This window comes from Engraulis encrasicolus, chromosome 6 (genome assembly GCF_034702125.1).
Source record: "Engraulis encrasicolus isolate BLACKSEA-1 chromosome 6, IST_EnEncr_1.0, whole genome shotgun sequence".
NCBI lineage: Eukaryota > Metazoa > Chordata > Actinopteri > Clupeiformes > Engraulidae > Engraulis > Engraulis encrasicolus.
This window is the reverse complement of record NC_085862.1, coordinates 836,618-850,922: the sequence shown is the minus strand read 5'-3', so window position 1 is coordinate 850,922 and position 14,305 is coordinate 836,618. Positions and strand designations below refer to the sequence as shown.

The window sequence follows — 14,305 nt, the reverse complement described above, 5'->3', positions numbered from 1 at the left end:
TACACACACACACACACACACACACACACACACACACACACACACACACACACACACACACTGTTGATAATGCCATTTTACACACACACACACACACACACACCCTCTCATATCCGGGCTGCAGGGGCCCTAAGCGAGCTGTTTTATTTATCTATTTATTTATTTAAATGTGTCTTCTTAACACACATTACACACACTTCACACACTTTACACAAACATTACACACACTTCACACACACTTTACACACACTTTACACACACACTTCACACACTTGTGTTCTCGTGTTCCACAACATCTACGCTACTCTGGTCTTTGGGTCCTCACGACACAGATAAACTAGGACACACACACACACACACACAGGTACGTGTCGTAAACACACCAATCGCCACATACTCACCGCACAGTTGCCCATCATGGCGGTTCCTGCTTCACCTCCACTACAGCGTCAGGTTTTCACACCGTAATCCAGTTTATTTATGTAATTTATATGATCTCGTCTGGCGTCATGTATCGCTCTGAGAGAGTTGAATTCTGTGGAGATTATTACCCATCATGCAGCTGCTGCTCTTGTTTCTGCTAAATCATGAACCGCTCTCTTTGTTTATATCGTCTTTGTGATTTTCTTATTTGCTTGAATCAGGCAGATCTCGGACATTGATTTAAAGAGATCTGCCTCCTACAGCGCCCTCTACTGGAGTGGAGAAGAGGAAGGCTGTTTGTCTGATGAAGCACTAGTGTAGTTTAGTGGAGTTTAGTTTAGTTTTGTTCACCTTCATGGGGTTTGTTTTGTTTGTTTGTTTGTTTGTTTGTTTGTTTGTTTCTGTGTTTATTTGTTTGTTTGTTGATGTGGTTCTGATTAGCTCTATTGCATCAGGACCTGGGGCTCTCCTCCTCCTCCTCCTCCTCTCTTCTCCTCTCCTCCTCCTCTCTTCTCCTCCTCTCCTCCTCCTCTCTTCTATCTTTCTCTTCTCTCCTCTCTTCTCCTCCTCCTCCTCCTCTCTTCTCCTCCTCTCCTCCTCCTCTCTTCTTCTCTCCTCCTCCTTCTCCTCTCTCTTCTATCTTTCTCTTCTCTCCTCTCTTCCTCTCCTCTCTTCTTCTTCTCCTCGCTTCCTCTCTTCTCCTCCTCCTCTCCTCCTCCTCCTCCTCCTCCTCTCCTCCTCTCCTCTCCTCTCCTCTCCTCTCCCTTCTCCTCCTCCTCCTCCTCCTCCTCCTCCTCCTCCTCCTCCTCTCCCCTCCTCTCCTCTCCCCTCCTCTCTTCCTCTCCTCTCCTCTCCTCCTCCTCTCTTCTTCTCTCCTCTCCTCTTCAATCATGCACTTCTCTACTTTGCTTGCTGTACTAACTAACCCAGACGTGACCCACCTGCCTACCTGTCTACACTCCAGGGGTGAATTTCTCGAAACCAAAGTTACTTACTACATTAGCTACTTTGTTGCTTGCAATGCATTTTCCCATTGGCAACTACAGAAGTTGCTAACAGGCTAACAACTTCCCTTTCGAGAAACTCACCCCAGATCTACTCTGCCGGTCTCTACTCTGTACGTGTGTGTGTGTGTGTGTGTGTGTGTGTGTGTGTGTGTGTGTGTGTGTGTGTGTGTGTGTGTGTGTGTGTGTGTGTGTGTGTGTGTGTGTGTGTGTGACTATGACTCCCTCAAAGATCACATTTCCACAACAAGGCTGTCGTCGGTTTACTTGATTTTACTGTGAATTCAAACCCATCTTGACCACTCACTCTCTCATCTGTCCTCATCTGAAGACATTACAAACATGTTACACATTTCAGACATTACAAACACATTGCAGACATTACAGACACATTACAGACACATTGCAGACATTACAAACACATTTCAGACATTACAAACACATTTCAGACATTACAAATGCGCTGGATGAAGCTTCTCGTGTGATTCAGCACATGCTGCGTTGAAATCATCTTTAGACACCACCTCCACCAACACCCTGACTACCACCACACCACCACCATCACTACCACACCCTGACACCCCCCCCCCCCCCCTTCTTTTCAGCGGATGGTACCTCCTTTATATAAACACAGTAGATGATTAATTAATTAATTCCCGTGTATATCGATTAAAAGGGAAGGATAACGGATAACTGATCACGGATCACGGACGGGACCTGAATGTACCACTCTGGGATCGATCGCATCGCATGACGGTAATTCCACAGTCAGAGGGGACTATTTACTCGCTCTACAAGTCGTGATTTGGGGACTATTTACTCGCTCTACAAGTCGTGATTTCTTTTCTGAACTGTATTGACTGATGTCGTTTGAGCTACCTGGTTGTTTTTATGTGTACGTATGACTGTGGGTCTGTCTCTCTCTAAGTATGTGTGTGATTGTGTCTGTGTCTCTCTAAGTATGTGTGTGTTTGTCTCCGTCTCTCTAAGTATGTGTGTGTGTTTGCGTGTGTGTGTCTGTTTTTGTTTTCTTTCTCTGAGTTGGTATGCGTGTATACGAGTTGCAGATTACAATGGAAGTTCACCAGTCCCCCTAATCCTGAACGAATAAAAGACATTTAAGACATTTTACCCCAAATCACATCTGTGGGATGTGGGGGCCCAGTGTGCACTTTTAAAATTTACTCTTTATGCCTTTTTTTCTCGTTGTTTTTGTTTGTTTTTCTACACTATACCTTGTATGTCAAGTGCTTTTCTTTCCAACTGGTTCATTTCCTGCCTGTGTGTGTCTCCCTCTGGTGGTTGACTACTCGCATTGCGGCCAGCAGGGGGGCGGGGTTTAAAAACACACATAAGCAGAGCTAGTAGCTGCGGCCGGCCTGCAGGGGGTTGAGCTACTAGCTGCACAGTATTGTGAATCAAGAGCAACTGTAACTACCAAGATGTAGTGCCATTAGAAACTGTGAATTTCTAAATAAAGTCTTTGTTGTCTTTCATCTGACTTTGGGTCACTTTAATATAAATTGACAAAAATAACAGGGATGCAAGGTGATCTGCCATGCGTGTGCCCGTGCGTGTGCCCGTGCGTGCGTGTAGGCCTACATATGTTTCCTATAATGTGGTTAGTGAGATGAGCGGAATGCTGAGTGCCCTCATGGCCTGGTTTCAGTGGTGTGATTTATTTGGACCCATAAAACCTCAAAATGTGTTTTAAAAAGCATGTAGCAGCTATGTGTGGGACTGCTTACTTATCGCATTAGGACATTTTCTCTTTTAAAAAAAAAATACTAACATTATCATGTTTAAGCCATGGCCATGTTTAAGCAACACCTTAAGACACATCTCTTCCTGGAGGCTTATGGCTGCTAGTCCCACAAGCACTTTCACTTACATGCATTCACACACATGCTCACACACTGACGCGCACACACACTCACACTTTCCAACACAACACTCTGTGAAGCGTCCTTGGGTGTTTTGAAAGGCGCTATATAAAACGAAAGTATTATTATTATTATTATCAATTTAAATAAATAACCCACAAGAACTGTACAGTACAAGACTTCAAACTCCACTTCAGTAAAATGGATGCTGAAGGAAATGTTACTCAGAGTAAAATGGAGGCTGAAGGATATGATACTCAGAGTAAAATGGAGGCTGAGTTTCAGTAACGTCCACACCCTGCCATGAAAAGGTTAAAAACTTGAGGCAATCCGTCCTTATTAAAGTTAAAAAGCATTTATTAAATAGCCCAGTGGTGTAGTCTACTTTTTATGGTGGGTATACTGTATATTTGAGCATTTTTTGAAGTGGGTATACTGTATATATTTGTGCTACTCAAAACAATGGATCAATAAATTTAAGTGGGCATACTGAAATCCCTGAAATTTAGAAGTGGGTATACTCCGTATACCCGGGTTCTACGTAGACTACACCACTGAAATAGCCACAGTTTAATACAGGCAACGTCATTTTAGGAAGGATTGCCTCAGAAGTTGTTAATCTTTTCATGGAAATGTGGGCATCCATTTTTGTAATGATTTTTTTTTTTTTTTTTTTTAACTAGAGTTGGATAAATGTCCTAGAAGCGTTCCCTTCCCTCATTTTGGTTGTGCTGTAATGTCTGCATACTATTATGGTCCTCCATGTTCATAGGCCTATTAGACCAGGGGTCAGGAACCTATGGCTCTAGAGCCACATGTGGCTCTTTTGGGAACTGTATATGGCTCTTACTTATCTAGGGTTGCCAACCATCTCTTGAAATACAGAATAAAAGTACGGGTTCCGTATTAAGTTGAAATGGGGCAAGGGAGGTTAAAAAGAGTTAAAATGCAGGAAATTACATCTAAGAAATACAAAAATTCTCCCAGACCCTCGCCATAATGAAGTAACAGTTTATAACCCTATACTTACCTGTTATCAATAAAAGTAATAAATTGACAGTGCACTCTAAAATTGTTGAGCTTAATTGAAATACATGCTTTTAATTGTATTCAGTGTTTTGAAAATGGTATGGCTCTCATGAAATTTTCTTTTTAAAAATTTGGCGTTTATGGCTCTCTCCACCAAAAAGGTTCCTGACCCCTGGATTAGACAGATGGTCTAAAACAGAGGAGGTCACATTTTGCATCCTTTGAAAACTGCACTGTAACCAAACTCAACAGTTCCAACTTTGAAAGTGCTGCAGAACATCCACAGTCATTGTGTGTAGGCCTATGTTGAAATCCTTTTTGTAGATGCGCTCGATGTTGTAATCACACACTAGTCTGTAAATCCTCTCTCAGAGTACAGTAGCCTATTTTGGGGATCACCGCGTTGCCAGATTGGGCGGGTGCGGCTAAAAACGGGGAAAATGGGTCATTTGGCTTTTTTTTCAGCCGTTTTGGGCCCCATAGAGTAATTTGTTGAATTTGGGTAGCCTGATAAACCAGACTAAATGTGGATGTCTAATTTAGACAAAATATTTTGCCGTCCAGCGGGTGGTGCTGGTTCACCAGGCTAGAATTTGGGGTGGAATTTAGCGCATTTTGGCGGTTTTTGAGAGCATTTTGGGCGGGATTTGGTCAGACACATCTAGCAACACAATCACAGGCATTGGAATTTTACCCACACATGCCACCCAGCGGGAGGCTGGACTGAATCGTGCTGCTATTCAAGGCATGAATATGATCAGCCTACTAATCCAGTCCAATGGCTTTGCTACCAGTAGCCTATAACAGTGTTTCTCAACAGGGGTGCCACGGAAACGTGGCTGATAAATAAATTATGTAATAGGCTATAATACATATTTGTCTAAATTGCTAGTCAGTGCAATCTTTCATCTGCCATTTACGCACAATAAAGTAGGTCGCCCCAGTCAGTTGCAACTTCGAACGTAGGTTGTGTGACGTCTCCACAAAAGCTTGTGGTATCCGATGCGATGCCATGTTACAGCTGGTTGGTTTGGGGTGCCTTGAAATTTTTCATGAATTGAAAGGGTGCCTCACCTAAAAAAAAAAAGGGTTGAGAAACACTGGCCTATAATAGCTGGTAGCTGATAGTTGCTGGTTACTACCACAGTGGAAGGGGAAGTGGTGGGCAGAAGGACTTACACTTTCAGAGTGCATCTTAATATGGGACCTTGCCTCCTCCACTTGCCTCATCCACTTGCTTCTCGTCATGATGACATCACTGACAACAGCATTATATTTCAATATCTTGCAAAAGCTCAATTGTAGAGTCTTTTTCTCGTTTGCAATTGGGATGGTGAATGAAAAACAGTCCCTCAAAAGTTGTTGTGGCTAGGCTGACAGCTGGGAAACTTTATCGTTTTCTCCACGGAGGAGGGGCCAGGAGGCGGGACGAGGAGACAAGCACAAGTGGAGGAGGCAAGGCCGCATATTGGGATGCACCCTCAGTGCTGTGTAGAGAAGTGAGCCACCTCCCATCTGGCAACATCTTCATTTCCTGTCTGAGTATTTACAACCAGAGCCATCTAATAACAGAGTTACGTCACTCCCATATACCTTAATGGACCAATCTTTCCACAGCAATGGCGGCTCTCGTGGAGCCTCACGGAGCGTTAACATGGAAATCCCCATTGACTTTAGTTCTATTAGAAGTTACTTAGTTCTAGGAGGTGGCCACACAGAAAATGTGGTAAAGGTAATGTAATTTGTTTGTACTTAATCTTTGTTTGGTATGTGATGGTTCTGTGTTAGTTTCCAACGAACAGAAGTTTACTGTTAAGAAACATTTTAATCTACGCGAATCTCATCACCAACCGACTTCCTGGTCCCCGGTTTGCGCAACTCTTATTAGACGGCTCTGTTTACAACCACACAGGAGGCGCTTCTCCAATCTGCCATTTTACAGCAGAGCAGGGGTATTCAATTACAGCAGAGCAGGGGTATTCAATTAAAAGTTACGGTAACACTTTATTTTAGGGATACATCTATTAGCACTAAAGGTTAAATTGGTAATAAATCCCTTATTGTGCATGAACAACACATTTGCGAATACATGCCTAACAAATGTTTGATTTAGCTTTGTCTTGCCTTAAAAGTTACTTATACAGGAACATTGTATGTATTAGTGCGAATAGATGTATCCCTAAAAAAAAACTGTCACCAAAGTTACCAGGGGCAAGGTTTTCCAATTCCCTCCAGTAAAGGGGCCGAACCGAACACAGAATCTGTATAACTGCCAGCAGCACGGTGTTGGCGTCTCTATTTCCTCTATTTATGACAGTGTTTTAGATCAGATTTCACTCTCATGTGAATGCATAGAAGAGATATCCCAAATCTGAAGTATTAGAGATTGCAAATTATGCACGGCCACAGACAACACGCATATTTGGTTTTATTTTGTTCTGAGCTCATGGGGGCCCAGTACCTTGCCATCCAAGGGCCACACCTGGCCCCAGGGCCTCCATTTGAATAGCCCTGAGTGCGTTACAATATGCATCCTTGCCTCCTCCACTTGTGCTTGTCTCCTCGTCCCGTCTCCTGGCCCCTCCTCCGTGGAGAAGTTTCCCAGCTGTCAGCCTCGCCACAACAACTTTGGAGGGACTGTTTTTCATTCACCATCCCAATTGCAAATGAGAAAAAGACTTTACAATTGAGCTTTTGCGAGATATTGAAATATAATGCTGTGGTCAGTGATGTCATCATGACGTATTACTTCCTGGTATGAGGAAAAAAGCACAAGTGGAGGAGGCAAGGTCGCATATTGTAATGCAGTCTACCTCCATTTGCACCCCAGCTTTATGACAAGACATCAGACATCACAGGTCAACACTCCCTCTGGTCCCCACATCAGAGGTGTCGTTTCCCAGTGCTGTTCTGAGTGCTCAATAGTCACAGGCGATTCAGAGTTAGTTGGATGAAATAGGCCTACTGGGAAATGGCACATGGAACTTCTGAACTTTGTAGGTAGTGTAGGCACCTTCAGTCAATGCAAGTCAATGGAGAAAAAAAATGACTAAAACTGTGTGAATATGAAGTAACACATTAATCAAAGACCAGGGGGTCGTTTCTCGACAGTGCCTTTGCTAACGACTTTAGCCATTTTGTTCGTTCTTAAGACCAACGTTGTAACCAAGGTCTTGAGTTGGTCTTAAGTTGTTCTTAAGTTGTTCTTAAGTTGGTCTTGCGTCTAAAGACCAGCTGAAGACCAACTTAAGACCAACTCAAGAGCAACTTACGACCAACTCAAGACCGACTTAAGACGGTTAGCAACGACAAGAATCGAGAAACGGAGTCCAGATTTGAAATTTCAGGCTAAATATCTACTTACATCATATGAGTCGATTAAATACATTTAAAAATCAAATTAGGCCTATATGTTTTATTAACATAGTTAGCAACACACTTCAACTATTGTCCTTGTATAGTGTTTTGATGGAAATTTTCATATGATGACGCCATTTTTGACAGAGGTGAGCCTCCTTCTCCGTTAATTTCTATTTCTCTGATCTACCTACAGATAATGGCCGCTACAGATTGCCTTTAAAAGGGGGGCGGGGTGTTATTAGGTACGATCGATTTAGAATTTTGTCGATCGATGGACAGAAAACACGTAAGCGAGAACTCGTTGTCACGATGTGGGTGTTATGAAATATGAACGAGACGATGAGCTCGCACCAGTTTGCTCTACAAACGCACCACGCTTGAGGAGTAGGGGGACAGGCAGTAAGGAGGAGCTGAAATGGGGACCTGCGCAAACTTGTGTAGAGGTGTGTGAGGTGTGAGATAAGGGGTGCATCCCAATATGTGACCTTGCCTCCTCCACTTGTGCTTGTCTCCTCGTCCCGCCTCCTGGCCCCTCCTCCGTGGAGAAAACGATAAAGTTTCCCAGCTGTCAGCCTCGCCACAACAACTTTGGAGGGACTGTTTTTCATTCACCATCCCAATTGCAAATGAGAAAAAGACTTTACAATTGAGCTTTTGCAAGATATTGAAATATAATGCTGTTGTCAGTGATGTCATCATGACGAGAAGCAAGTGGAGGATGCAAGTGGAGGAGGCAAGCTCGCATATTAAAACACACTCAAGGCCCATATACACAGGTGAGTGAGTTGTTGACCAACCAGTTCATGGGCGCGTGACCTCGGAGGCAGTCCGCCGACGAGCGTTGAAGGGGATAAGCAACTGCAGAGGGTGCATCCCAATATGTGTCCTTGCCTCCTCCACTTGTGCTTGTTGCCTCGCCCCGCCTCCTGGCCCCTTCTCCGTGGAGAAAACGATAAAGTTTCCCAGCTGTCAGCCTCGCCACAACAACTTTTGAGGGACTGTTTTTCATTCACCATCCCAATTGCAAATGAGAAAAAGACTTTACAATTGAGCTTTTGCAAGATATTGAAATATAATGCTGTTGTCAGTGATGTCATCATGACGAGAAGCAAGTGGAGGAGGCAAGTGGAGGAGGCAAGGTCACATATTGGGATGCACCCAGAGATTGCAAGATCTGACTGCAGTCGCATTCATCCCGCGAAAGTTTGACACCATGTGACATGTCACCTCGTCAACGCAACATCACCGAAATTTTTAAGTTTGACAGGAAATCTAACCGTCATGCCGCATTTTCATCCAGAGTGCATTGCTGTCTACATGCGCGTGCATGCGTTGAGGACTAATCGAATGCACTTAATAGTAAAATGTTAGGGAAATGTTAATTGTTATGCACTTGGTCAGAGCAAGTCTCGAAGAGATTTAAAAGTCGATGACAATCAGGCTAGCACTAATGATTCTAGACCTCACTGCATGGAACCCCAGGCGTCCATCAGTTACCATGTGCTCGTCTTGCATTAAACACACATGCACACACCTGCACAATTCATCAAAGTAATTATTTTATTTTATCAACAATCAATCCAGTGCAGATTGTCAAGTCATTTCAGAGTAAAGTTGCTTACAACACTGGCATCAATCTCAGGTTCAGAAAATTAAAACACCAACCAAACCCCAAAACCAACCAACCACATCTGAAGCAGCTAATGGCCATGAGTATTGTAGACAGGTAGATATGACAAGTCACCTGTAGGCCTATAGAACTGTAGACAGGTAGATATGACAAGTCACCTGTATAGAACTGTAGACAGGTAAATATGACCAGTCACCTGTAGGCCTATAGAACTGTAGACAGGTAAATATGACAAGTCACCTGTAGGCCTATAGAACTGTAGACAGGTAAATATGACCAGTCACCTGCATAGAACTGTAGACAGGTAGATATGACAAGTCACCTGTAGGCCTATAGAACTGTAGACAGGTAAATATGACAAGTCACCTGCATAGAACTGTAGACAGGTAAATATGACAAGTCACCTGTAGGCCTATAGAACTGTAGACAGGTAAATATGACCAGTCACCTGCATAGAACTGTAGACAGGTAAAAATATGACAAGTCACCTGCACTGGGGTCCGTTTCTCGATTCTTGTTGTTGCTAACCGTCTTAAGACCGTCTTACCGTTCCCTTGGATTTAGTGGTGAGAGAGAGAGTTGAGTCGCTCTTACGAAGGACTTTGCTAACGACGATAACAAAGACGCTTTCGGGAAACAGACCCCAGAACTGTAGACAGGTAAATATGACATGTCACCTGCATAGAACTGTAGACAGGTAGTTTATATGACAAGACATCTGGGGTCCGTTTCTCAATTATTGTCGTTGCTAACCGTCTTTAGACCGTCTTACCATTCCCTTGGACTTAGTGGTGAGCGTCGCTGTCGAGAGAGAGTTGAGTCGCTCGTATGAAGGACTTTGCTAACAACGATAGCAAAGACGCTTTCGAGATACGGACCCTTGAATAGAACTGTAGACAGGTAGATTAGCAAATAGTAAAGTCACATGTGCTACAGAGAAAACATGGCGTGGACTTTGCTCTCTAGACCTGTGATGTGGTTGACACATATGAAGTGCAAATCAGTCGAGTTTCTCTCGTCCCGTCATGATACATGTGACGTCGTGATGCGCGGCTCAACATCACCAATGATGACTAAAGTTTTATGAAATATCATGATTCGTGGCATGATTCAACGGTCCACATCTCAGTTGCAATTTGGATGCTGAAAGCCACCTGAGCAGTTTAACTAGTAGCTACAGCCAGGCTACCAACTGCAGTTTCAGAAGCTGTAGGCTAGAAATTCTGCATCCTGACATCAATGCCCTTGCCTGGTATCTAGTCCTGCAAGTGTTTGTGTCATACATTGACACACACACACACACACACACACACACACACACACACACACACACACACACACACACACCTGGGTTAAAAGGAATGATTTTGTTTTACAAGAATCAGTCCAATGCAGAATGTCACGTAGTTCAGAGTTTGAATATATTTGTCTGCTTTTCCATATTTTATAAGTGAGACATATTTCAGAGATGAGGTCCTGCTCGGCAGTCCTGACTTCCTCATTAGGCTACCTGTATATACAAATGCTGAGTGCGTTACAATATGTGGCCTTGCCTCCTCCACTTGTGCTCGTCTCCTCGTCCCGCCTCCTGGCCCCTCCTCCTTTGTGAAGAAAACGATAAAGTTTCCCAGCTGTCAGTCTCGCCACAACAACTTTTGAGGAACTGTTTTTCATTCACCATCCCAATTGCAAATGAGAAAAAAGACTTTACAATTGAGCTTTTGCAAGATTTTGAAATATAATGATGTTGTCAGTGATGTCATCATGACATATTACTTCCTGGTACGAGGAGACGAGCACAAGTGGAGGAGGCAAGGCCGCATATTGGAACGCACTCGCGGTCTCTCTGATGGGGCACTTGTGCACTTGGGGTACTATATTTCAGTGTGTCATTAATACGCCATACGCACTGAAACATGAACACTGAAGTGCACAAGTGCACCATATCAGATCCAGCAAATCCCGGCAACACTTTATAATAAGGAATGCATAATAAGCACTATAAACTCTTAGTAAATAATAAAAAACATTTTTTAATGCTCTGTTCAACATAATCATTTACTAAGTGTTAATAATGCGTTTTAATGCATCCCTTATCCTTTAAAGTGTCACCAAAGTTCCTTTTCACAAAAATAGTCTCAGCGCTAACGTTGCACTGAGAATTTATTCTGCAGAGAAAATGGAGAAGTGACAGTTTGTGTTTCTCAATGAAACCCCTAGTGGAGAAAATGGAGAAGTGACAGTTTGTGTTTCTCAATGAAACGGCCCCAGTTGTCTCCTTAGCATCCTACTGGTCAGTTTTCCCTTTCAAATAAAATAAAAATAAAATAAAGTAAAATTACACAACAACAAAAATATGGCACATTTAGCGATTACCACTGAACAATGAAAATCAATGTATAAAAAGGAACAATGGAACATAATAAAATTAGATAAACAGAGAATATAGTCCAATAAAAAATAGCAACATTCTGAAGAGATGTGCAGCATGTCGGAACACACATGGAACTGAAGGCTTCAAGATTCCAAAAGAACACACACGGAACTGAAGGCTTTGGGTTCCAAAAGAACACACATGGAACTAAAGGCTTTGGGTTCCAAAAGAAAACACATGGAACTAAAGGCTTTGGGTTCCAAAAGAAAACACATGGAACTAAAGGTTTTGGGTTCCAAAAGAAAACGTCCCTCGTTCCCTTTATGGCAGCTCCAGTTGTGTTGTAGGAGCAGGTTCAAGTCCACACATCCAAACGTCTGACCTGGCAGCAGGACAACCAGATGACAAGATAAAAGAGAGAGAGAACCAAGTCAGCTTCAACCAGGAGTTTTCTTCTGCCACTTCATTATTTTTGACGTGATGTTTCGGGTGAAAACCCTTTTCATGGCAATTTTTTTTTAAAAGTGGGAGCAGAAAATCCTGGTTGAAGCTGACTTCTTTCTCTCTTTTTAAACTCCAGTTTTATTCAGCGTCAGTTGAGAGAGGGAGAGGTGTCCTCAGTTCAGGGAGGGTGACGTGTCCTCAGTTCAGGGAGGGTGACGTGTCCTCAGTTGAGGGAGGGTGACGTGTCCTCAGTTGAGAGAGGGAGAGGTGTCCTCAGTTGAGAGAGGGTGACGTGTCCTCAGTTCAGGGAGGGAGACGTGTCCTCAGTTGAGAGAGGGTGACGTGTCCTCAGTTCAGGGAGGGAGACGTGTCCTCAGTTGAGAGAGGGTGACGTGTCCTCAGTTGAGAGAGGGAGAGGTGTCCTCAGTTCAGGGAGGGTGACGTGTCCTCAGTTCAGGGAGGGTGACGTGTCCTCAGTTGAGGGAGGGTGACGTGTCCTCAGAGGTGTCATCGGTCTCGGTGTCCTCCGTCCCCAGTAGACCACTAATCACCGGCAGCCCTGCAGGAGAAAATAAAATAAAACGCAACACAGGAGCTTTTAAGACTGCAGCCCTGCAGGAGAAAATAAAATAAAACGCAACACAGGAGCTTTTAAGACTGCAGCCCTGCAGGAGAAAATAAAATAAAACGCAACACAGGAGCTTTTAAGACTGTCTGAAACAGCTGTGTCCGCCAGTAAACTTGCAAGCTGGGCAGGTCTTCCATTATTATTATTATTTATTATTACATTGCACTTAGCTGACGCTTTCACTTATTCAAAGTGACTTAGTTATTATTTGTCAGGGTATTGGTTACAGTCCCTGGAGCAGTGTGGGGTTGGGGCACTTCAGCCATGGATGGAGATGTAGGGAGAGGTCAGGGGGGATTCAAACTGGCAACCCCAAGATTGAAAGACCAACTCTCTAACCACTAGGCCACGGCTGGCTGCCCCATGCCTTCCATGCCGTGTGAAAGTCGTAGGTTACTAGCCTGATAAACCAGACTAAATGTGGATGTCTAATTTAGTCTGGCCTCGATGCATAATACATCCGAAGATTGTTGATGAGAACAACCTTCCCTCAAAACCCTGCCCGCTTTGATTCAAAACACATCTTTGCGTTGTAATTGGTTTGCCAGATTCATGGCATTCTGGCTTCATTGAATCATTATGCGAGGCCAGACCCACCCGTAGACAAAACATTTTGCCGTCCAGCAGGTGGCGCTGGTTCACCAGGCTAGTAGGTTACAAAACATCTTCATAAATGTAGATGCTACTTTCTGGGGACATTCACCAGGTCCATAAGCAGCCCTGTTCACACCATAGGACCTGGAATATAGGACATTAGGTACACAATAGGACCTGGAATATAGCTCATTATGTACACAATAGGACCTGGAATATAGCTCATTATGTACACAATAGGACCTGGAATATAGGACATTAGGTACACAATAGGACCTGGAATATAGCTCATTATGTACACAATAGGACCTGGAATATAGCTCATTATGTACACAATAGGACCTGGAATATAGCTCATTGTGTGAGTGAACAGCAGGTCAACACAATGTAACAAAAATAACGTCAAGTGGCAACAGTTAGCATGCTCTGGATTGGTGATGTGTGTGGCACTCGTGATCTATCCAAAATTCATGTCAATCAATCAAAGTCAACTTAACTGATTCCATCAAAATGTGAAGATCGTAATTGGAGTGCTCTTTCATTGAATTCAATTATGACATCATTTGTGAAAGTGGTCTCTGATTGGACGGTGAACAATATTCCTGATTTGTGATTGGGCAGAGCCTCGCTGATGGAGGCTAAAGGTCAAAGGTCTCACCGTTTGGCTCTTTCTCAACAACAGGCTGCACTGTCTCCGCTGGAAGGAGCAATAACAACATGGCATTGGGACATTGGTACTGTTAGAGTTCGAGGTGAGAGAGAGGTGACATGAGTTACAGGTGAGATATGGGGTTACAGGTCAAAGGGGACATGGTGGCACTAGTTAGAGGTGGCATTACGCTACAGGTGACGTGAGTTACAGGTGAGATATGTGGTTACAGGTGACATGAGTTACAGGTGTGAGATATGGGGTTACAGGTGACATGAGTTACAGGT

The 14,305-nt window shown here is 43.6% G+C and overlaps 1 protein-coding gene across 5 annotated transcripts in view; it reads right to left on the bottom strand.

The window, feature by feature from the left end:
- Nucleotides 1-9,236: 9,236 nt before the first annotated feature.
- The window catches only part of mfsd12a (major facilitator superfamily domain containing 12a), a 29,148-nt gene continuing 24,079 nt past the window's right edge, over nucleotides 9,237-14,305 (bottom strand). The window contains exons 10-11 of one of the 5 annotated variants that reach the window (XR_010035119.1): nucleotides 9,526-12,706; nucleotides 9,237-9,487 (exon numbers count right to left, since the gene is read on the bottom strand). Coding sequence is in view for 1 of the 5 variants with exons in the window: in XM_063200418.1 (XP_063056488.1) it covers nucleotides 12,621-12,706 (86 nt within the window). In the remaining 4 variants the exon portion in view is untranslated. Of the gene's footprint in view, nucleotides 12,707-14,305 lie in introns of all 5 variants that reach the window. The other 4 variants (XR_010035121.1, XR_010035120.1, XR_010035118.1 and 1 more) reach the window with 4 other exon arrangements.